Source organism: Mastigoproctus giganteus, chromosome 5, assembly GCF_048544385.1.
Source record: "Mastigoproctus giganteus isolate SK-2022 chromosome 5, ASM4854438v1, whole genome shotgun sequence".
Classification (NCBI taxonomy): Eukaryota; Metazoa; Arthropoda; class Arachnida; order Uropygi; family Thelyphonidae; genus Mastigoproctus; species Mastigoproctus giganteus.
Genome location: NC_143579.1, coordinates 35,868,394 through 35,892,801, shown reverse-complemented (window position 1 = coordinate 35,892,801; position 24,408 = coordinate 35,868,394). Strand labels below are relative to the sequence as shown.

Genomic DNA, 24,408 nt, shown 5'->3' with positions numbered 1-24,408 from the left:
TTAATATCTATATAATATCGGTGTGTATCTACACACCGATATTATATAGATATTAAACTCTTAATGTATTATGCCTTGTGCATTTAATTATTTTAAATATTGTCTTATACACCTTTTGGCATCTCTCATATTGTGTGATTATCTTCACAACTGGGTCATCATGTCTGCAATACTAGGGTACCTGCCCACCCACTGATGATAGGCCAATAGCCTTGAAACATGTCTGGGTGGTGGTACTCATTGAGAATAAGTAACAATAGTCTTCTCTATTAGGGAAGCGTTACTTATTTGAGGTAATGCAATATCATGGCAACTCGTTGTGAAGGCAGAGCACAATATGAGAAAGAGCAAATGATGCCCACAACAACTACTTGGTAGTTTTTTAAGAGTTGTCTATGGTGTATCTACACACCGATATTATATAGATATTAAACTCTTAATGTATTATGCCTTGTGCATTTAATTATTTTAAATACATGAAGACTGTGAGTATTGGCCAATGCATGGGCATCATATAACTGTCTAAGATTTTGATTCAATAGGAGTTATCACACAGAGGTATATATATTGCACATGGTGCTTGTACTGCATCTGCAGCATGAGATATATTTCCAAGATAGATGTTCCAGCATTGCATTAGCTCCTGTAACCAGATGCCAGCAGGTTTGTTTTCATTGGGTTTATTTTTATAGAAGTTTGCCCATTGAGGTTCAAAGAGATATGTCCAGATGGGGGTGATAAGGGATGCTACGGTTTGGCTGCATAGCTAAGAAGCAATACTTTTCTCCTAAGATGTAGTGGAGGTTCATTGGCATCTAAATACAGACTTTGCACTGGGGATGTCTTAAAGGCTCCAAAATCAATCCTGAGAGTACCATGCTGCATCACATTGAGCCAAGCCAATGCTGTCTTCCATGCAGAATCGTAAATGGGGCTCCATAGTCTAGACAAGATCTTATCAAGGTTTGATACAGGTGTAAAAGTGTGAAGCGATCAGCTCCCCAGGCCATAGAAGAGATAACTTTGAGCATATTCATTTTTTTTCATGCATTGAGCTCGCATTTGCATTATATGAGCCTGAAAGTTAAGTTTAGTGTTGAGTACTAGGCCCAAGAACCGAATATTTTTGCTAAGTGTTATTGGTTGAGTTTCTAACGTTAGCTCAGGATCTGGACGGAGTTGACATTTTTTCCAGAAGTGAATAGCAGTTGTCCTTGTTGCAGAGAGGCGATAGCCATTGTGGGATGCCCACGATTCTATTTTATTTATTGAGATCTGCAATTGATGCTCGATGGAGGCATATTTTGTGAGTGGCAGGATATTGTAAGGTCGTCTGCATATAGATAGGTGTCGACATTAGCCAGAATATTGTCTGTAGCATTGTTTAGCCTAACTGCAAAGAGTATTGCACTAAGAACTGATCCTTGTGGGACCCCTTCTTCTTGAACAAATGTACGGAATAGTGAATTGCAGTAATGCACCTGAAAGGTTCTATTTTGGAGAAAGCTCTGAATGATTAGTGGTAGCTGATCCCGAAGTCCAGTGGCATACAGATTTTGAAGAATGCCGTAGTGCCAGGTGATATCAAAGGCTTTTTGATATCCAGGCAGACCATGACAAGATGTTCTTTACAGAACAAAGCATTCCGTATGTTGGATTCTGCCTTGATCGAGCATCAACTGCAGATCTCAATAAATAAAATAGAATTGAGTCTAGAGTTGACCGATTTTTCCTAAAGCTGTACTGGTTCTTGTTCATTATCGAATGAGATTCTAGGTACCATACTAATCGAGCATGAATAATTTTTTTCTAATGTCTTATTAAGGCAACTGCTAAGGGATATTGGCCGATAGTTTCGTGGATCTGACTGATCCTTTCCAGGTTTAGGAAAGGCAAGGACTATTGAGTGGCGCCAAGAAAGAGGATAGTAGCCTTCTGAGAATATCCGGTTAAAACAGATCAGTAATGAATTCGGAGCTCTTTTATTTAGATGTTTAAGTATCAAATAGTTTATCCCATCAGGCCTTGGTGCACTATTAGCTGATCTATTTAAGGAGCTCTCTAGTTCGAAAAGAGTAAACGGTTGATTATATGGAAGAGATGCTCTTGTACTGAAGTTCAACTTATATTTTTCTGCATTGGCTTTTACTTGTTTAAAGGCTGGCTCATATGCTGATGTGGCAGAGGTCTCAGAAAAGCATTCTGACAGGGCATTTGCGACTTCTACTGGGGACGAGAAGTCTTTACCTTTCCAACTTATGATGGGTGTTGATTTAGTGAGGGATTTACCATTCAGTTTTCTGATTTTGTCCCAAATTTTTCTACTGTCTGTATTTTTAGTAATGGTGGAAGCAAATCAGATCCAAGAGTCTTTTTTTGCCTTTTTTTTGTAGGTAATGGGCCTTAGCTTTTAAGTTTCTTGAAGAGTTAATCAGGTTGTTAGTTGTTGGGTACTTACAAAACAGATTCCAAGCTTTATTCTGTTCTTTTTTGGCATCACAGCATGCATCATTCCACCAGATATTGATATGTCTATGAGTACCAATTCTGGTTTTGGGTATACCACAGGTTGCAGTTGTTATTATCTGTGTAGTAATGTGGTCAGTAATATCATCTATAGGCTGGCTTTTAATGATTTGGTCATCAAAGGAAGCTGCATCGGTGAACTTGTTCCAATCTGCTTTGTTAAATTTCCATTTTATGTGGCTGGCTATATGTGAGGTTACAATTGTATTTCCTCAATTATTTAGATTTAGCAGTTGTGTATGGTCTGTTTGAATCGATCTAGTTTCAGCCTTCCTTTTTTTTGAAAAGGTAAGGCATCCAATGTCCGTGTCATCTTCTGCATGTAAATTTAAGATAGGCTCATCCTGTGGGACATCAGCATCGGTATTTCCTCAATCTGAATTAATGCCCCATCAGGGGTGTAATCCATAGCCGAGTGGTCAGGAGCGGCAGAAACTTATTGGACTGTACTGTTTGATTAGGTCATAAATATCAAAAATGTTGCTTCGTAGACCTCTACAGTTCCATTGCAAAATGTTTTGCATTATTTAGATTTAGCAGTTGTGTATGATTCTGTCTGTATTTTGTATCCGGTCTGTTTGAATCGATCTAGTTTCAGCCTTCCTTTTTTTGAAAAGGTAAGGCATCCAATGTCCATGTCATCTTCTGCATGTAAAGTTAAGATAGGCTCATCCTATGGGACATCAGCATCGGTATCCATATTTGCTGAGCATGGTTTGTCTTCAATGTTTGAAGCTGATGCTTTTAGTTTTACAGTTTCTCACTGAGTATCTGAAGCAGTTGGTGGGACTGTTAGAGGAGTATTGCTAGCGCAAGTTACTCTGCGTTGTTCTGTAAGGCAATTTCTGTGGGGACGATAACACTGATCGAGCCCAGTTGGCTATCGAAACGGATGAGGGCACTGTGATTGCCATTTGTGTTCTTATTGATTGATAATTCTGGGTTGCCGCAGCATAAGTAACTTTTGGCATGGTGAGCATAACTTGTTTCCTAGTAAGTAACCTTTTGTTCGACTTTGTATTTTTGAATCTTTTTTCCTACTCTCCAGAGTTCGAATACTTTTGGATATGCTGGATACCTTTACAATTTGGGCATTGTGGCTTTTCTGCAGTCAATCTGTTTGTGTGTGGGTTTTAGATCCACAATTCAGGCAGACAGTGTCTCTTCGACAGACCATTTGCGAGTGTCCAAATTTTTGGCACTTGAAGCATCTGATTGGGCTGGGAATGTAAGGTTGCACACAGCAATTCAGGTATCCAGCTTTGACACATGATGGTAAGGTTAGTGTGCCAAATGTCAGAATAATGCTTCTAGTGGGAACAAGTTCGGCATCTTTTTTAATCATTATTCATTTTGCCTGGACGACTTTTTGTTCTTTTAGTTCTTCAACTAGCTCATTTTCGGTGAATTCATTAGGTCCCATTCTGAGATTACTCCTTTCAAACTATTTAACGTAGCATGAGGGATGACCAATATAGGGATTCTGTCAAAAGTTGATATTTTCAATAGGGTCTAAGAATGCTGGTGCTTAGCTGTTTCAAATAACAGATCTCCAGATCGGAGTCTTTTCACCATTTTCAGTGAACCAGTCACACTTTCTAAACATTTCTGAATTAGAAATGGTGAAAGTGCACCCGTAGGTTTGGTTGAAAGAGAATGGAGTATAAGGAATGTTGGAAATTCCTCCTGATCCTCATTTTTACGTAGTCTCTTTGATTGTGATACGTCATGATTGGATCCATTCAAATCATGAGATGAGCATCTAGGCTCAAGAGCTGGGTAATTGTCAGTATCCATGGTTGCTCCTTTTAGCCCTGAAATCCAGTATGCAGTGCTCAAGATGTGGCCTGACAATTTCCCTATACAGTGGAATAATCAATTCCTTATCCCTGATAGCAAAATTCCTAGATATTATTGACAAGACACGTGAGCTACTCTTGCAGCTTGTCTGTATTGCTCAAAAAACTTCATATCTGACTGCACAATTACCACCAGGTCTTTTTGATTTTCTCCACTATCCTGAGTGTAGTACCGCACAGTTGGTATGTTACTCTGGAGTTACTGCTACCCATATACAGTACATTGCGTTTCTCAATGTTAAACTTCAGTTGCCACTTCTCAGCCCAGGTGCTCAACTTTTCTAGATTCTGTTGCAGTAGCATATTGTCCTTACTGTCATTAACAACCCTACTAACCTTTGTATCATCTGCAAAATTGGACATTAAGCCTGATATACCTTCATCAATATCATTGATAAATACAGAAAACAACAATGGGCCCAACACAGATCCCTGGGAAACTCCACTAATAACATTAGTACATGAAGAGCGATGTTCATTGATTACCACGTTCTGTCTTCTCCCACTCAACCATCCTTTTATCCATTGCAGCAACTTGCCCTTAATGCCATACTGCTCCAACTTGTACAGTAGTCTTCCACATGCAACAGTATCAAAAGCTTTCCTAAAATCCAAGTATATGATATCAAAATAATTTTTTTTCATCCAGTTCCTTTGTGACCATATTGTAGTATCCAATCAAACTGGTCAGTCAGGACTTCCCCTTAATAAACTCATGCTGTGTCTAGACTATAACTGCCATATAGTCTAGATGATTCTGCAGTGCTTAACCAGTGACCATTATTTTCCCCGGAACAGAAGTTAAACTAACAGGTCTGTAGTTACTCGTGTCACCTTTCTATCCCCCTTTCTGAATTGGGAAAACATTTGGGAATCTTAAGTCCATGGGTACCTGCCCTGAGTCCAAGGATGCCCCCATAATTATGGCTAAGGGTTTGCTTACTTCCTTTGCTTCCTAACTTCCTTTAATATAACTGAACATATCCCATCCAAACCAGGTGCCTTCCTTATGTTTAACTTCAACAATTTCTCCTCCACTTTGCTCAGTTATTACAAAATCATTTAGCTCCCTGCCAGAGTTTGATAAAACTCTGGCATTCCCCTCCCTGAATAACTCCTCATGTGTGAATGTAGAGGCAAAATACTTATTCAGTTTGTCAGCTACCTGAGCAGAATCATCAACAATCGAGCCAGTGATATCAAGTGGAGCAATCTGATTCATCCCCTTCCTTCTAGATTTTACTTAAGTAAAGAAGTCTTTACTGTTTTTCTTTGCATCCTTTGCAAAGATTTCTCGTAATCTGCCTTTGCTTTCCTAACCTCCTTTGTCACTTTATTACAGACTATCTTATATCTAGATAGGTATCTGTGTCTCCTGATAATTTATGTGTCCCATGCATTTTTCTTCTCTGCCACAAGTCTCATTAGTTCATCTGACATCCATTTAGGCCTAAATCTTGAACAGTATTTCTTAGTTGGTATAAAAACCTAGTAACTTCCATGATTAATTTCTTGAATGCTTCCCATTTAGAATGTGCTGTTGGTAGTATTATCAATTAATCAGACTGTATAGAATTTAAAAACTGTCTGAAACAACTTTCTGAGACAAATTTAAAAACTGTCTAAGTCACCTTTATGAAATCAAAAACCCTTCCCATTAAATAAATAAATTTTCTGTTTATATACTCCGGGACGACCAAACGGTCAGAGGAGTTCACAAGATAGACAGAATACAAGAAACAGCACCATATTCAGCTGTCACAGGGCTTGAACCCCGGTCACTCAAGGCACGTGTACTTATGCACCCGCGCGCGCCTGACCACTAGGCTACGGCCCTGATGGTAGTTACATCGCTGAGTAAATCCCACATCAGTACAGTGTGATCACTGCTGCCTAGTGGTTCCTTTATCTGCAGATTCTTAATGCATGAATAATCACTGCAGATAATCAGATCAAGAGTATTACTCCCTCTGGTTGGGTGCCTCTCGAAGGTGTTGCTATAGAAAACAATCATCCAATAAATCCACAAGTCTTGCTAGTGTGTGAGTGAACAACCCACAAGTTCCAGTCTATATCTGGAAGTTAAAATCCCCCATTATAAGACAATCTGATTTACTGGCCCACTATTTCTCTGTAGGGTTGTTCATTGTACTCAGGTGGTAGATGACTTTCATCAACCAGTGAAATACCACCACTTTGCTTATTGGAGGCTTGAAGTGGTGAAACCCATGTTTAGTCTCTAGAGCAAAGTTTCCGGCATCCCCCTCCCCTCTCCCCATACTTCTCCTTCAACCCATGCACGGTACTAAGTACTATAGGTTTTGATACCTTTCGTGTTTGGGGTTCTCATAAAAAAAATCAGAGTCATTAGGCCTATAACACACTCCTACTCTCAACTTTGCTTTCCCAGTGCTTATGTCACACCAAACTGACTCAGCACTGCACTGTCCACCCATGTCAACTAGATACACTTTCTTAGATTTTGTGTTTCTTAACTAACAGCATGACCCCTCCTATCCTTTCTATCCTTCCTGTACCCATTGTACTCCCCAAATTCCAATTCTGCATTCCTTATATCTGTGTGAAAACTGCGTCTATGATATCCCAACAATATCTACCTTCAATGTCTTCACTACAACCTAAAATTCATCAAATTTATTTACTATACACTCCTGGCATCAGTGTACATGCAAGTATACAAGCACCTATTCTTACTCAGTTACCCTAACAGAACTCATGTATTTACTTGTTCCATGATGACTCCCAGAAGCCCTTGAAATGCCCAGCACCTCGCTTTCCTGGCTGCTGCTCATTCCAATAGAAACAGTGTCGGTAAGTCATGGTCAATTAAAAGTTTTATTTCATTCTTTTACTTTCTTCTGCATGCAGTTTTATTTTAAATTTAGGTAGGAATTCATTTTGATTCCATAAAGGAAGCATATACCCAATTAAGTTTCTGTTGTTTCCATAATTTAGTTTTGATTTTTTTGGGGTTTAGTTTTCTTTCATTGTGTTTTCTTTTAACATAGGGGCCCTTTACATTTACATTAGTGGCACGAACTCACTGTCACTTAGTTGGATCAATGGAACGAGAGATAAGAAATTATGGAGGAAGTCGATCTTGCCATTCCTTTTTGAAACTTCCCCATTCCAGCATAGAAAAATATTATTTCCATATACATTATGTTTTTATTTGGAATACATTTTAAATTATAAAGTGAAATTGTTAATTTCTTTTAAAAATAAATTGTACCATTTGTAACACAGATTATGGTTTTAATTTCCTACATAAAATGTTTCAGAAACTAACCTCCATTTTTCCATAACAGTAGTACCCTGTGCGGACGTTGGTAAGAACATAACCTTGTGCTCTGAGGGGAGTCACCTGTATTACTAAGAACAGATAGTGATGTTTTCAAAAGTCAATGTGAAACTATATTTTGTGACATGTTAGCATTAAGCTAAGTAGGAGGCTCATATAATAAATAGGGCTGCTTACAAGGCTGCAGGCCACACAGTGTGAATGGGCCACATACATCTCATGGACTATTTCTACAAGGATGTGAAACTTGCACATTGCAGGCCTTTTGTGTGAACTAATGTACCTTTCCTGAAAAGAACATGTGAAATTTATATAGGGCATACATTTTGCCATTTTTATACAGATATTTTGACTCAAAAACAGTGAAAAATATCTAGATTCTTTAACTTTTGCACATAAGTGTATATTTATATAAATCTATTCTGTGAGCTGAAAATCTAATCCCTTTTTTTTTTTTGTCACAGATCCTTAACCTTGCCACTATCTGCACAGCCCCAACAAACAGCTCAACATCCTACTGCATTCGTATTCTAAGAGCAGCAAAGCTCTTCAAATATGAATATGCTGTAAAGTATAGTAAAATTCTCACTGAAGTTATCAGTTATTCTATGACCATAAATAAAAGTTTATTCTTAGACACATAATATCTTAAGACAATAAAAAATATTACTTACAAGGATTGAAAAATACATCATTAGTAAGCAACGTGTGAAGTTTACTAATCTGTTCCCATCCAGGAAGGAATATCAACACTGCACCATCCTAAATAATACACACCAATATATATATATATAGATAGATTTTATGTATATAAAAATACAACATACTAATGAAAAAAAAAATGTTTTTTTGCACAGCTGACACTTCACAGAAAATATGCATGCACACACACCAAAAAGTATCCAAATATTTTTACTTCACAGAATTGAAAAACAACATATATAATACCCGAGTTTTTTTGCAAATCAGGGCATCAAATTTAATAGGTAAATAACAATAAACCCATACATTCAGTTGCGAATGAAATGTAATCATAACAAATATGTTCCTATCTCCTTGAACATAAATAATGTTATGTTGTGGTGTAGATATCACAATTCCACACAATGCAAACTTGAATGAACTAACTGTGCTGCCTACAGAGCATCCAGCAATTGCAACCCAGTGATGAATCCACATGTTGCATAGCTGATTCAATTTCATCCCCCCACACACACACACACGCAATGAGAGAATTGGTTGGCCAAGAAGGTTCTGCAAACCATATGTTCACATGTATGACATAGTGACATTCTGCATTCTCCCATTAAAATCCTGTAGAACAAGATTTTGTAACCTTTTTGAATTGATCTGATAACAGAATCCCAAAGATAACAGAAATACAATCTCTTAAATAAGTAGTAATTAATCATATTAAACTATTTTGGATGTAGGATTTTTCAATGGTACAGAATGAAACTAACTGTTGCTTTCTAAACATGGAGTTCAGTGTTATTTGATTAAATGAATCTAATTTTATATTTGCATAAAATTAGATTTAGTTCTTTTAATACAAATTACTTTTAGTACAAATGGGTTACTGGCCATCCATCATAATATCGCAGAATTACTACATTTGTCTCAATCTTCAAACCATTTGCAATTTTGTTCATACTGCTTGAAGGCTGGTAACATCACTTACCAAACATTTCACATCAGACAGAATCAACTCCACTGAGTCATTTCTGACGATGAGAATTTCTGGCATAATAACTGAAACATTGATACATTAAAAAATTTTATTAAACCACATATATGTATTGATTTAATTCTTAGTTACAGTTCCTATGATGTGTTTAAGAACTTATATTAGTCGACAAGCAAACTTTTTTTTCATAATACAAGTGACACAAGTACATATCTACCTCAATTTAAAAACACTTACAGCACAGTCATTTAAAGAAAAGTAAGAAACAAAGTAAAAAAAAAAAAAAAAAATTATATATATATTATTATTAAAGTAAATTATGGTAACTACCAAACCAAAATCAAAAAAGTATTGTATGAAAAATGTTGCAATACTGAAGCACAGGGTTGCCCATTTATTCAGTATTACACCACACAATTTCAGTACTTCCTATACATGCTCACATAAGCAAATCTTTTACTCATGAGATGAGCGCTTGTTTTGGAGGAGATGCCAATATCATATAAAGAATACCAATGAATGGATACTTTTGTACCTATATGCTTATATATTTTATAGGGATTACTGAAGAGTCAAAAGCTATCAAACTAGGAGGAGGCTTCTCCCACCTCCAAAGCTAGGTCTGTAGATAGCCAACAAGGATCTGAAGCTAAGCCAATCAAAATGGATAAATTATAGAATTTAAAATCTTATCACTATGATAGAACAATGTAACAGAAACCTATACTGGCTGGAATGTCAGCAGGGAAACAGAGTCCCTTCTGTGCCTGTCAAGAAAACAGGATGTACACTAAATATGCTACTGGAACAATGATGAAGATAGATATCATCAATATTAGAGACTTAAATGGCAAAGGTATGACGTTAGCATAAGAAATAGATTTATATGATATTAGAAATCTCAATATCTTGGTTGATATGAAATTTGTGGCAGCGCTCTGTGTAAGATAGATGCTTGTCCAATTCTGAGTTTTGTGCATATGGTATAATATTGTTGTATATGCCTACAGTTTTGGATAAACGTTGAGTCAATAATAATATCTAAACCTATAATATTTATCAGGCTGTAGACAATTTGGACTTAAAATTTGCTGCAAAAACAAAAGTTATGAAAGGTAGGAGAGATAAGAAAAATTTAGTTTGCACTAAAAAAAAAAAAAAAAAACGAAAAAAAAGTTAATAATTTAACTTTATACAGAGAATACAGAGAATTTGTGTATCTAGGATAACAAGTCTTTAATGAAGACAAAAGATTAAACATGGCTGTTGTTTTGTTTGTTTGCTATTTGGTTTTTAGGAGCATTAGCAACTAAGACCATATTGCTCCGGGGATATGCGGTGGTCATTCCCTGACCTTTCCAAATCCTCCGTATTTGGTGGGCACAGGCTCAAACCCCAGTCTAATCAAGAAGCGTGTGCTACGCACTGCTGCTCCTGCCCACCTGGCTGCAGAGGCATGAAACATGGCTGTAAACAACAGAATAAGTAAAGCAGGAAGTGTAGAAAACCAGTTATACAATTTCATACAGAGCAAAAGAGAATTTAGCAAAAGGCGAAATTAGCTACTTATAATGCCGTTTTTATGTCTGCTTTAACCCATGAAGCTAAAAGGTGGATAAGAAATAAAACACTGATCAAAATTAGAATCTTCACAAATGAGTTTTAAGAAAAACAAGTGGAACAGATGGAAACTGTAAGACTGTATTACAAATGAGGAAATAAGGAAAACATCTTGAAGTAGCAAATATCCAATTAAAGGTAAGTTTATTTGAATATCATTATCAGTTCATCCTTTCATGCCCAAGCTAATTAAGATGGCAAGGACATGCAAAAAAGGAGGGAGAGAGGAGATTAACTACTTATATGGCTATAAGGAATGGAAGGAAGATTAGCTACTGATAAATATTTAGAACAAAAATAAATAATAATATGGCTATAAGCAGACCGAGAGGAAAGTAGATGTGATTTCAACCAAGAATTAGAGTGAAGAGGATTTAACATATCCAGGGCTCAAGATCTAATGGAAAATATAGCATTAGCAAAGGCACATGATGCAAGAAAGCAAGCTTACACAGCATCAGCCAAAAAAAAAAAAAAAAAAAACCCTTATTTCACCCATCCACTTGATCCAAATGTTTGTCAAGTTCTGCCTTGAATCTATTTAAGCTATCAACTTCTACAACTACAGATGGAAATTTGTTCCACCAAGCAACCACCCGCTGGCTAAAGGCAAACTTCCGCACATATATCCTACAACCGTCTTTATTCAATTTGAATTTGAGCAAGAGAAAGAATCCCACCCGCACGGAGCATGCTCAAACAATTCAAAGTTTTATACACCTCAATCAGATCACCTCGCAGGTGCCAAGTGTCCAGACACTATAATTTTCAAATCTTAAGCCTTTCTTCGTAAGAGCAACCCTTTGTTCCATTCACTAATCTTGTTGCCCTTCTCTGTACTTGTTTCAACAGCTCTACATCCTTCTTAAAATGAGGCCTCCAAACCAATACAGTACTCAGGGTGTGGCCTGACCATTGCCTTACACAAGGGGATAATCACCTCCGTAACCCTCTATTGGAATGAGCAGCAGCCTGGAAAACAGAATGCAGGATATTTCGGAGACTGCTGGGAGTCATTGCGGTACAAGGAAAAACATGGGTTGTGTTAGGGTAGCTAAGAATAGGAACAGGTGCATGTATACCAATGCTAGGAATTTGGTAAATAAATTTGATGAATTTCAGGTGTTGCTCAACACATCAAAGGCAGATATTGTTGGGATAACAGAGACGAGGTGTCACACAGATATAAGGAATGCAGAACTGGAATTTGGGGAGTACAATGTGTACAGAAAGGATAGATAGGATAGGAAGGGAGGAGGAGGTTATGCTATTAGTTAAGAAACACATAAAATCCAAGGAAGTGAAGCCAGTCGATATCACTGGACAGTGCAGTGTCGAGTCAGTTTGGTGTGCCATAAGCATTGGGAGATCAAAATTGAGAGTAGGAGTGTGCTATAGGCCTAATGACTCTGATGAGTATAATAAGAACCTGTACAGGGAAATAGTGGGCCAGTAAATCAGAGAGTTTTATAATGGGGGATTTTAATTTCACAGATATTGATTGGAATTTGTGGGTTGGTCACACACACACACTAGGATAGACAAGATAGGAAGAGAGAAGGGGTTATGCTATTAGTTAAGAAACACATAAAATCCAAGGAAGTGAAGCTAGTCGACAAAGCTGGACAGTGCAGTGTGAAGTCAGTTTGGTGTGACATAAGTATTGGGAGATCAAAATTGAGAGTATCAGTGTGCTATAGGTATAATGACTCTGATGAGTATAATAAGAAACTCTACAGGGAAATAGAGTGGGCCAGTAAATCAGAGAGTCTTATAATGGGGGATTTTAATTTCCCAGATATTGACTGGAATTTGGGGCTGGTCACTCACACACTAGCAAGGCTTTTGTGGATTTATTGGATGATTGTTTTCTATATCAGCATGTTCGGGAGGCAACTAGAGGGAGTAATACTCTTGATCTGATTATCAGTAGTGATTCTTCATGCATTAAGAATCTGCAGATAAAGGAACCACTAGGTGGCAGTGATCACAGTGTGCTGAAGTGGGATTTACTCAAAGAGGTAACTACCATCAGGGGTAAAGGGCTTTCATAAAGGCGACTATGATAGTCTGAGACAGCATTTAAATTCTATACAGTGGGACCAACTGATGATGTTACCAACAGCAAATTCAAAATGGGAAGCATTCAAAAAACTTATCTTGGAAGCTACTAGGCTTTACATACCAACAAAGAAATATTGTTCAATGTTTAGGCCTAAATGGATGTCAGATGAACTAATGAGACATATGGCAGAGAAGAAAAATGCATGGGATACATATAAATTAACATGTGACACAGAAGCCTATGATAGATATAAGCTGGTCTGTAACCAAGATACAAAGGAGGTTAGGCAGGCGAAGGCATATTATGAGAAATCTTAGGCAAAGGATCCAAAGAAAAACAGCAAAGAGTCCTTTTCTTAAGTAAACTCTAGAAGGAAAGGTATGAATCAAATTGGTTCACTTGATATCGATGGTTGATGATCTGTTGATGATTCTGCTCAGGTAGCTAACAAACTAAATGAATATTTTGCATCGACATTCACACATGAGGAGTTATTCAGCGAGGGGATTGCCAGAGGTGTATTCAACTCTGGCAGTAAGCTAGATAATCTTGTAATAACTGAGAGTAAAGTGGAGGATAAATTGTTGAAGATAAACACAAGAAAGGCACCTGGGGTGGATGGGATCTGTCGAGTTATATTAAAGGAGGCAGCAAAGGAAGTAAGCAAACCCTTAGCCATAAGTATAACAGCTTCCTTGGACTCAGGGGAGGTACCCATGGACTTGAGATGTGCAAATGTGACCCCAATTCACAAAGGAGGATCAAAGGCTGACACAAGTAATTATAGACCTGTGAGTTTAAATTCTGTTCCAGGAAAATTAATGGAGGCCCTAGTTAAAGAAGCACTGCAGGATCATCTAAACAAGACTTCAGTTATAGCTCGGACACAGCATGGTTTTGTTAAGGGAAAGTCTTCCCTGACCAATTTGATTGGATACTATGATGCAGTCACAAAAGAACTGGATGCATGGAATAACTTTGATATTATATATTTGGATCTTAGAAAGGCTTTTGATACCGTTGCACATGGAAGATGGCTGCACAAATTGGAACAGTGTCGGATTGAAGGCAAATTGCTGCTATGGATAAAGGGATGGTTGAGTGGGAGAAGAGAGAGAGTGGTAATCAATGGACACTGCTCATCATGAACTAATGTTATTAGTAGATTCCCTCAGGGTTCAGTGTTGGGTCCATTATTGTTTTCTGTATTTGTAAATGATATTGATGATGGTATATCAAGCTTAATGTCCAAGTTTACAGACAAAACAAAAGTTGGCAGGATTGTTAAGGACACTACTGATGCTATGCTGCTGCAACAGGATCTGGAAAGGTTGAGCATATGGGCTGAGAGGTGGCAAATGAAGTTTAATATTGACAAATGTAAAGTACGACATATGGGAATCAGCAACCCCAGAGCAACGTATCAACTCTGTGGTACTACACTGACAGTGGTAGAAAATGAAAAGGACCTGGGGGTTATTGTGCAGGCAGATAAGAAGTTCTCTGAGCAGTGTGGACGGGCTGCAAGAGTAGCTCATGGTGTCTTGTCAATGATATACAGGAATTTTTCTAGCAGGGATAGGGAGGTAATTATTCCCTTGTATAAGGCAATTAGAAAAGCCATTAGAAAGAGACTCAGAGAGGACATAAGAAGATTTAACACAAGAAAAGTAGAACAAGCATTAAGGGAAAACAAAGGATTTAAATCAGCAGCCATGAGCGGTAATACAGAAAGACAAATGATACTGAAACTGAAGAATAGCGATGGTATACTTATAAACAGCAGAGAAGGCATAATTCAAATAGCAGAAGGCTACTATAGAGAATTATACAAGGAGCGAGGGAATGATACCAGCAGTGGGGAAGATGGATTGCAAAGTAGCAACACATACGACATACCCGATATTCTTCCTGATGAGGTAGAACATGCATTGAAGAAAATGAAGAATCGGAAAGCCCCGGGGGAAGATGAAGTTACTGTAGAGTTGTTAAAATTGGAAGGAAGAGACATAACACAAAAACTGGCAAGGCTCTTCACAAAGTGCATTAGAAAAGGTGTGATGCCTAAGCAGTGGAATAATGCAATCATAGTTTTGCTGCATAAGAAAGGAGATAAATCAGAAATTGAAAATTATAGACCAATTAGCTTGTTATCCCATATCTACAAGTTGTTCACAAGGGTCATTACTAACAGATTAGAGAGAATACTTGATGAGAATCAACCGAAAGAGCAAGCTGACTTTAGGACAGGATTCTCAACTATGGATCACCTTCACGTAATATCACAGCTAATGGAGAAAGCAAATGAATATAAAACACCATTATGCCTGGCATTTGTGGATTATGAAAAGGCATTTGACTCCATACAGCATAAGGCAATGTTTCGGGCACTGGAAAGACAAGACATAGATACTCCATATATTATGATTTTGAAGAAAATATATGAGAGTGCTACATACTTTATTAGACTAGACAAAGACAGTAGCAAATTTAAAATCGAGAAAGGAGTTCGACAAGGAGACACAATATCTCCGAAGCTGTTTACTGCTGCCCTTGAGGAAGCTTTCAGAAGATTAGACTGGTCGCAGAAAGAAGTCAATGTGAACGGAGAGTACCTAAACGATTTACGATTTGCAGATGACATTGTGGTCATAAGCCACGATCCCAAAGAATTAGAGGAAAATCTTAATCAGTTATGCACAGTTAGTAAGGATTTTGGACTAAAGATGAATATGGCTAAAACAAAAGTAATGATGAACAAGTATGCCACGGAAAGGGAAATAATGATTGAAGGAGCAGTAATTGAAAAGGTGGAGTCATATACTTATCTGGGACAAGTTATTAGCTGTAATAATGATAAATGGCTGGAAGTCAAGAGAAGAATAAATTTTGGATGGATAGCATTCAGGAAATATAGTCACATACTGAAGAGCAATATCCCAGTTTGTCTGAAACATAAAATAATGAATCAATGTATACTCCCCACCATGTGAAACTTGGGCACTCACCAAAAGAATGGAAGAGAAGCTAAGAACTACACAGCGAAGAATGGAACGAATTATATTGGGAATCAGACTGTTAGATAAGAAGAGAAACACATGGATTAGGCAGCAAACTCAAGTAAAGGACATTCTTATCAAAACTAAAGAACTAAAATGGTCTTGGGCAGGACACATAGCTCGAAGACATGATGACAGATGGACTAAGAAAATAACAGAATGGTATCCAAGAGGAGTTAGAAGAAAACCTGGAAGACAAAGGCGGAGATGGATAGATGAAATTCATGAGTTTTTGAGTAGTAAATGGATGGCCAGTGCTCAAAACAGAAGGAACTGGAAAGTTGCTGGACAGGCCTTCATCCTGCAGTGGATTGAAAATGGCTGATGATGATGATGATAAGGCAATGGTCAAGCCAAACCTTGAGTACTGTGTACAGGTCTGGAGGCCTCATTTCAAGAAGGATGTAGAGCTGCTGTAACGAGTACAGAGAATGGCAACAACATTAGCGAATGGAACAAATGGTTGCTCTTACAAAGAAAGGCTTAAGTTTTGCAAATTACAGTGTCTGGAGACTAGGCACTGGCGAGGTGATCTGATAGAGGTGTATATAGCCTTGAATGGTTTGAGCATGCTCAATGCCAATGGGATTCTTCCTCTTGCTCAGAATAATCACCTGAGAGGGCATAAATTCAGATTGAGGAAAGACAGATGTGCAGAAATTTGCCTTTAGCCAGCGGGTAGTTGGTTGATGGAACATCTTCCATCCCTTGTTGCGGAAGTTGATAGCCTAAATAAATTTAAGGCTCTGCTGGACAGGTATTTCAAACGAACACAGGGGTGAAATGGAAGTGTGTTTTTTTTTGGCTGATGCTGCATAAGCTTTCTTTCTTGCATCATATGCCTCTACTAATGCTAATACTAAATCCCTGCTAGAAAAATTCCTGTATATCATTGACAAGACACCGTGAACCTACTCTTTCAGACAATCTTCACTGTCAGAAAACTTCATATATGCCTGCACAATTACCCCCAGGTCCTTTTCATTCTCTACCACTGTCAGAGTGGTACCACAGAGTTGATACGTTAATCAGGGATTACTGCTTCCCATATGTAGTACTTTACATTTGTCAATGTTAAACTTCATTTGCCACCTCTCAGCCCATCTGCTGAAATTTTCTAGATCCTGTTGCAGCAGTGTACTGTCATTAGTGTCATTAACAACTCTGCCAACCTTCATATCGTCTGAAAACTTGGACATTCAGCCTGATATACCATCATCAATATCTTTTATAAATACAGAAAACAACAACAGATCCAACACTGAACCCTCAACAATGGATCCAACATTGAATTCCACTAATAACATTAGTCCATGAAGAGCAGTATCTATTGATTACCACTCTCTGTCTTCTCCCACTCAACCATCCCTTTATCCATAGCAGCAATTTGCCTCCAATTCCACACTGCTCCAATTTGTGCAGCAGTCTTCCATGTGCAACAGTATCAAAGGCTTTTCTAAGATCCAAATATATCATATCAAAGTTATTCTTTGCATCCAGTTCCTTTGTGACTACATCATAGTATCCAATCAAATTAATCAGACAAGACTTCCCCTTAACAAACCCATGCTGTCTGAGCTATAACTGAAGTCTTGTCTAGATGATTCTGCAATACTTCTTTAACCAGTGCCTCCATTAATTTCCCCGGAACAGAAGTTAAACAGGTCTGTAATTACCTGTGTCTCCCTTTGATCCTCCTTTGTGGATTGGGGTCACATTTGCACATCTCCAGTTCATGGGTACCTCCCCTGAGTCCAGGGAAGCTCTCATAATTATGGCTAAGGGTTTGCTTACTTCCCTTGCTGCCTCCTTTAATATAAGATAGATTCCATCCACCCCAGGTGCCTTTATTGAGTTTATCTTAAACAATTTCTCCTCCACTTTACTCTCAGTTATTATTACAAGATTATCTAGCTTACTGCCAGAGTTGAATACACCTCTGGCATTCCCCTCCCTGAATAACTCCTCATGTGTGAATGTCAATGCAAAATATTCATTTAGTTTGTTAGCTACCTGAGCAGGATCATCAACAGTTGAACCATCGATATCAAGTGGACCAATCTGATTCATCCCCTTCCTTCTTGAGTTTACATAAGCAAAGAACTCTTTGCTGTTTTTTCTTTGCATCCTTTGCCAAAGATATCTCGTAATCTGCTTTCGCCTACCTAACCTCCTTTGTATCTTGGTTACAGACCAGCTTATATCTATCATAAGCTTCTGTGTCACATGTTAATTTATATGTATCCCATGCATTTTTCTTCTCTGTCACGTCTAATTAGTTCATGTGACATCCATTTAGGCCTAAATCTTGAACAATATTTCTTTGTTGGTATGAAAAGCTTAGTAGCTTTCAAGATTAATTCTTTAAACTTCCCATTTTGAATTTGCTGTTGATAACATCATCAGTTGGTTCCACCGTATAGAATTTAAATACTGTCTCAGACCACCATCGATTTCGTAAAGGTGACTATGATAGTCACCTTTACAAAAGCAAAAACCCTTCCTTTTACCCTTGATGGTAGTTACCTCTTTGAGTAAATCCCACTTCAGCACACTGTGATCACTGCCACTTTGTGGTTCCTTTATCTGCAGATTCTTGACACATAAAGAATCACTACTGATAATCAGATCAAGATTATTACTCCCTCTAGAGTTGCCTTCCGAACATGCTGCTGTAGAAAACAATCAACCAATAAATCGACAAAAGCCTTGCTAGTGTGTGAGTGACCAACCCACAAATTCCTGTCAATATCCAGGAAATTAAAATCCCCCATTATAAGACACTAATTTACTGGCCCACTATTTCTCTGCACAATTGCTCATTATAATCATCAGATTTATTAGGCCTATAACACACACCTACTCTCATTTTTCCTTTCTCAGTGCTTATGTCACACCAAACAGACTCAACATGTACTCTTGTGTATAGAAATACTTGAAATGAAAGCAATTCACCTGTGTAAAGTTTAGAATCTATTTATTACCAGAATCAAAAAATCATACATTTCATAAATCAGTTTGGTCTTTTGGTGTTTTTTTAATGGTGTAACAGCAAGATTATAATCATTGAAGAAAAACATTCTAGGAAACTTATTATTTTTAGACTCTATAAGTAATAAACAGATTATTAGAAACAGCTATTCAAATATTATAGTAGAAAACAGGGTAGCACTGAACAATAAACAGAAGACTGCTAGCCCATGATTGATTTGTATTATCACAGTACCCAAAATAACAGATGTGGATGACAATTTATTTGTGATGTTTATTTAAGTTTTGTTTTGAAAAAATGTTTTCTTTTTCATAACACACATTATAATTATGTTTATATTGTTTTAAATACTACCTGTTTTTGGAATGCAAAATTTCTTTAAGGCAATAAAATATGTGATATTAAATGGCAGCAGATCTGAAGTGCTTAAATACAAGTGCATAGCAGACAACTTCTGACTTTCAAAAAGCTAGAGATCAGACATCTGTAAGGAGGTAAAAATAGGAAGTGTCTTGTCCAAAAGAGTCAAAAAAAGACTTTTCCAAAAAAACAGAAGGAAAATAAGAAATTCTTCAGAAAAAGCAAGAGTTTTTAAAGTCCACACTGAAATTTCTTATTAAGCTTATGAAATTTCTTCAAAATTTAAAAAGACTAGTGAAGGTCTTTAAATTTCAATGGCAAAATACACATTTAATGAAAATACAGCCAGAGGATTGTTTGCCAGTACATTATGCTTTTAAACATTAGCTTACATTTTTCTGTCTCTGGATTTCTGTTTGGATATTTTACTAGACATCAACTAACAACTAATTTTGAGTTCTTCAAGAAGGTATTGTTCAGACTTTGTCCTCTTCAAAAATGCTGAGTGGAAGTGTGGTTCATACAACGGCCCTGCTGTCTAATCAAGGCTGTCAGGAACATTTCTAAAGCTTCATCACAAGAAACAGAAGACATGAACTTAGTTTTCCTTTATTAATCCGGCTTCATATTTTCTCACACTCAGCATTACTAGGAGAAATTGTGAAATGCCAAGCACGACTTGGGACATATCTGTTATATTTCAAGCTTTCTTTTGCCCTTATCAGTTCCCCAATCACAAATAACTGTCAGTATCAATTTTTTCTTCTTTCATAATATCATCTGGAAGGTACTGACACTGACAGAAATTATGCTACAAAAAGTCTATTGCTTTATCTATTTCTTTAATCACACCAAGAAGTACTGGAAACCTGTATACAAAAAATTTCAAATTTGAAAATGATGCACTGTCATCTGTTAAAATTTGTGCTACCTCAACATTTATAAGTGCATTTTGGAAGTTTTTTTATCCTGAGTCCTCCATTTATCCTCTTTCAAAACTTCTGGAACATGAACTGTATTTGAACATTAGTCAATGCCACTTTGTCTTTTTCAATTGGGTAAGTCTGAAAATTGCTCATATTGTTTTTCTCACCACTTCTAATCTTTTCTTTAAACAGATTTGTCAAAGATTGCCACATTCTATGAGTCTAGTTAAGCATTTAACCAAAGACAGTCAATGTGTAGTATTAGTAATAGTGTAGTAGTGGAAAATTATGCAAGAAAACCAACTTATAAAGCATCAGGAAAAAACACACATACTTCATCCATCTATATCCTCCAAGAATCTATCTAGTTCTATGAATTCATTCCAACCATCCACTTCCACAACAACAGAAGAAAACCTGCTCCAACAATTAATCACCCACTAGCTGGAGGCAAACTTCTGCACGTCTATCCTGCAACCTTCCTTAACTTGAATTTATGCCCTTCGTGTGTAGTCTCAGCAAGAGGTATTCCTAAATGGATGTCAGATGAACTAATGAGACTCATGGCAGAAAAGAAAATTGCATGGGATGCATACATCAGGCAACATAGAAGCCTATGATAGATATAAACTAGTCTGTAATCAAGTCACAAAGGAGATTAAGCAGGCTAAGGCAGATTATGAGAAATCTTTGGCAAAGGATAAAACAAAATCAGCAAAGACTTCTTTACATACGTAAACTCTAAAAGGAAGGGGATGAATAAGATTGGTCCACTTCACATCGATGGCTCGAATGTTCATGATCCTGCTCAGATAGCTGACAAGCAATCAGTATTTTGCATTTAAATTCACATGAGGAATTGTGTAGGAACTGGAGGACAGAAGCTTATTAAACTCTAACAGGAAGCTAAATGTTTTTGTAAAAAGTGGAGGAGAGAAATTTTTGAAGTTAAACATAAGAAAGTCACCTGGAGTGGATGGGATCTATCCAGTTATATTAAAGGAGGAGGCAAAGGAAGTAAACAAACTCTTAGCCATAATTATGAAAGCATCTTTGAATCAGCGGAAGTCCCCATGGACTGGAAATGCCAAATGTATCCCCAATTGGGTGCCTCCCTAGCCAGGTTGGCAGGAGCAGCAGTGCTTAGCGCACGCTTCTTGATTAGACCGGGGTTCGAGCTCATGCCCACCAAATACGGAGGATGCGGAAAGGTCAAGGAATGACCACAACATATCCTCGGAGCAATATGGTCTTAGTTGCTAATGCTCCTAAAAAACCAAATAACAAACAAACGTATCCCCAATTCACAACGGGGGATCAAAGGGTGACACGAGTAATTACAGACTTGTTAGTTTAACTTCTGTTCCAGAAAAATATAATGGAGTTAAAGAAGCATTGAATGCAGTTACAGAAGCACTGGTTAAAGAAGCATTGCAAGATCATCTAGACAAGTCAGCAGTAATAATCCAGACACAGCATGGGTTTTTTAAGGTACTGTGTGACCAAATGATTGGATATAATGATGTGGTCACAAAGGAACTGAATGCTGTTTGTTTGTTTGTTATTTGGTTTTTAGGAGCATCAGCAACTAAGGCCATACTGCTCCGGGGATATGGCGGTGGTCATTCCCTGATCTTTCCGCATCCTACATATTTGGTGGTCACGGGCTCGAACCCCGGTCTAATCAAGAAGCGTGTGCTATGCACTGCTGCTCCTGCCCACCTGGCTACGGAGGCACCGGAACTGGATGCAAAAATTAATTTTGATGTATTTCGGGAAATATTTGGATTTGAGCTACAGGTCTGGAGCTACAGGTCGTTCTAGCAACTCCAGATCCTTCCTAAAATGAGGCCTACAGGTCTGGAGGCCTCATTTTAGGAAGGATCTGGAGTTGCTTGAACGAGAACAAAGAAGGGCAATGAGATTGGTTAGGGGAAAAAAAGGGGTGCTCTTGCCAAGAAAGTCTTAAATTCTGCAAATTGCAGCTTCTGGATAGAAGGTACCTGTGAGGTGATTTGATTGGGGTGTATAAGGCCTTGAATAGTTTCAGCAGGCTCAATGCTAATGGGATTCTTCCGCTTGCTCAGGAAGAGGGGCAGAAGTTCAAATTGAGGAAAGACAGTTGCAGAATAGGTGTTCAGAAATTAGCCTTTAGCCGGCAAGTGGTTCATTTCTGGCACAAACATCGTCTGTTGTTGTTGTCAAAGTTGATAGCTTAAATAACTTCAAGGAAGAACTGGACAACCTTTGGGAGTTAATGGATGGGTGAAATGAGGAGTGCGGTGGTTTTTTTGTTTTTTTTCCTTTTTTTGGCTGATGCTGTATTATAAGCTTGCTATCTTGCCTCATATGCCTATGATAATGCTACCATTTAGCTTACTCAATCACTTCAAGCCTTAAACACCTCCATCAGATCTCCCCATAGGTGCCTGCAATTTGCAGAACTGAAGCCTTTCTAGGTAAGACCACCCTTTTGCTCACTTCGCCAATCCCAGCAGATCTATATCATTCTTAAATTGAGGTCTCAAGACCTGTATACAGTACATAAGATGTGGCCCAACCATGGCCTTGAACAAAGGATAATCCCCTCATTCCCTGTTAGCGAAGTTTCTGTATATCACAGACAAAACCCCATGCACTGTCCTAGCAGAATGTCTGCACTGCTCAGAGAACTTCATATCTGACTGCACAATTACTCCCTGGTTGTTTTTATTTTCCACTACCCCGAGCATGTAGTACCACACTGTTGATAAGTTAATCTGGGATTAATGCTAATCATATGAAGAACCTTGCATTTGTCAGTGTTAAATTTCAACTGCCATTTCTCAGCCCACTGACCTAATTTTTTTACATCTTGTTGCAGTAGTACATACCTTCATTACTGCCATTAAGACCTTGCCAACCCTTGAACATTAAGCCTGATATACCTTAATGGATATCATTAATAAATATGGAAAACAACAATAGGCATAACACCGTAACTTAAGGGACTCCACTAAGAGTCTTGTCCATTGATTACCAGTCTGTCTTCTTCCACTTAATCATCCCTTTAACCATAGCAGTAACTTGCCCTTAATGCCATTGTTCCAATTTACTGAGCAGTCTTATGTGCAACAATATCAACAGCCTTCCTGAAATCCATGTATATGATATCAAAATTATTTTCTGCATCCAGTTACTTGGTCACAGTATCATAATAACCTATCGAATTGGTTAGACAAGACCATCCCTTAAAAAATCCATGCTGTGAATGCAGTATACATTCATTCAGTAATTCCATTATTTTCCCTGGAACAGATGTTAAACTAACAAGTGTATAATTACTAATGTCACCTTTTTTTTTTACTTTTATGAATTGGAGATACATTCACACATCTCAAGTCCACAGGGACCTCTGCTGAATCCAAGGATGCTCTCATAATTATGGCTAAGGGTTTGCTCTGCTGACTCCCTTAGTATAATTGGATAGGTTTCACCCACTCGGGGTGCTTTTTTTATGTTCCGCTTCAATGATTTATCCTCTGCTTTGCTTTCAATTATCACAAAGTCATTTAGCTCCCCGTTAGAGTTAGATAAACTTCCGGAATCCCCTCCCCTAAACAGTTCATCATGTGAGTGTAGATGCAAAATACCTATTCAATTTGTCAGCACCCTGAGCAGAGTCATCAACAGTTAACCCATTGAGTGGTCTGATGTGATTTAATTCCTTCTTTCTATTGTTAACATAACATAGATGTCTTTGCCACTTTTCTCTGCATTCTTTGCCAGAAACTCTTCATAATCTGCCTTAGCTTGGCTAATGTCCTTTGTGACTTGATTACAGCCTAATTTATATATACCATAGGTTTCTGTATTATCTGATAATTTATATGCATTCCATGCACTATTCTTCTCTGCTGCTTGTCTCAATAATTCATCTGACATCCATTTAGGTCTAAACCTTGAACAGTATTTCTTCGTTGGTACGAAAAGCCTACTAGTTTTTATGATTA

The 24,408-nt window shown here is 37.7% G+C and overlaps 1 protein-coding gene across 2 annotated transcripts in view; it reads right to left on the bottom strand.

The window, feature by feature from the left end:
• Positions 1-24,408, bottom strand: part of LOC150085302 (ATP-dependent DNA/RNA helicase DHX36-like) — a 458,954-nt gene that overhangs the window by 227,525 nt on the left and 207,021 nt on the right. For both annotated transcript variants that reach the window (XR_016546967.1, XM_090373980.1), the window contains exon 13: positions 8,382-8,469. Coding sequence is in view for 1 of the 2 variants with exons in the window: in XM_090373980.1 (XP_090230106.1) it covers positions 8,382-8,469 (88 nt within the window). In the remaining variant the exon portion in view is untranslated. The remainder of the gene's footprint in view (positions 1-8,381; positions 8,470-24,408) is intronic.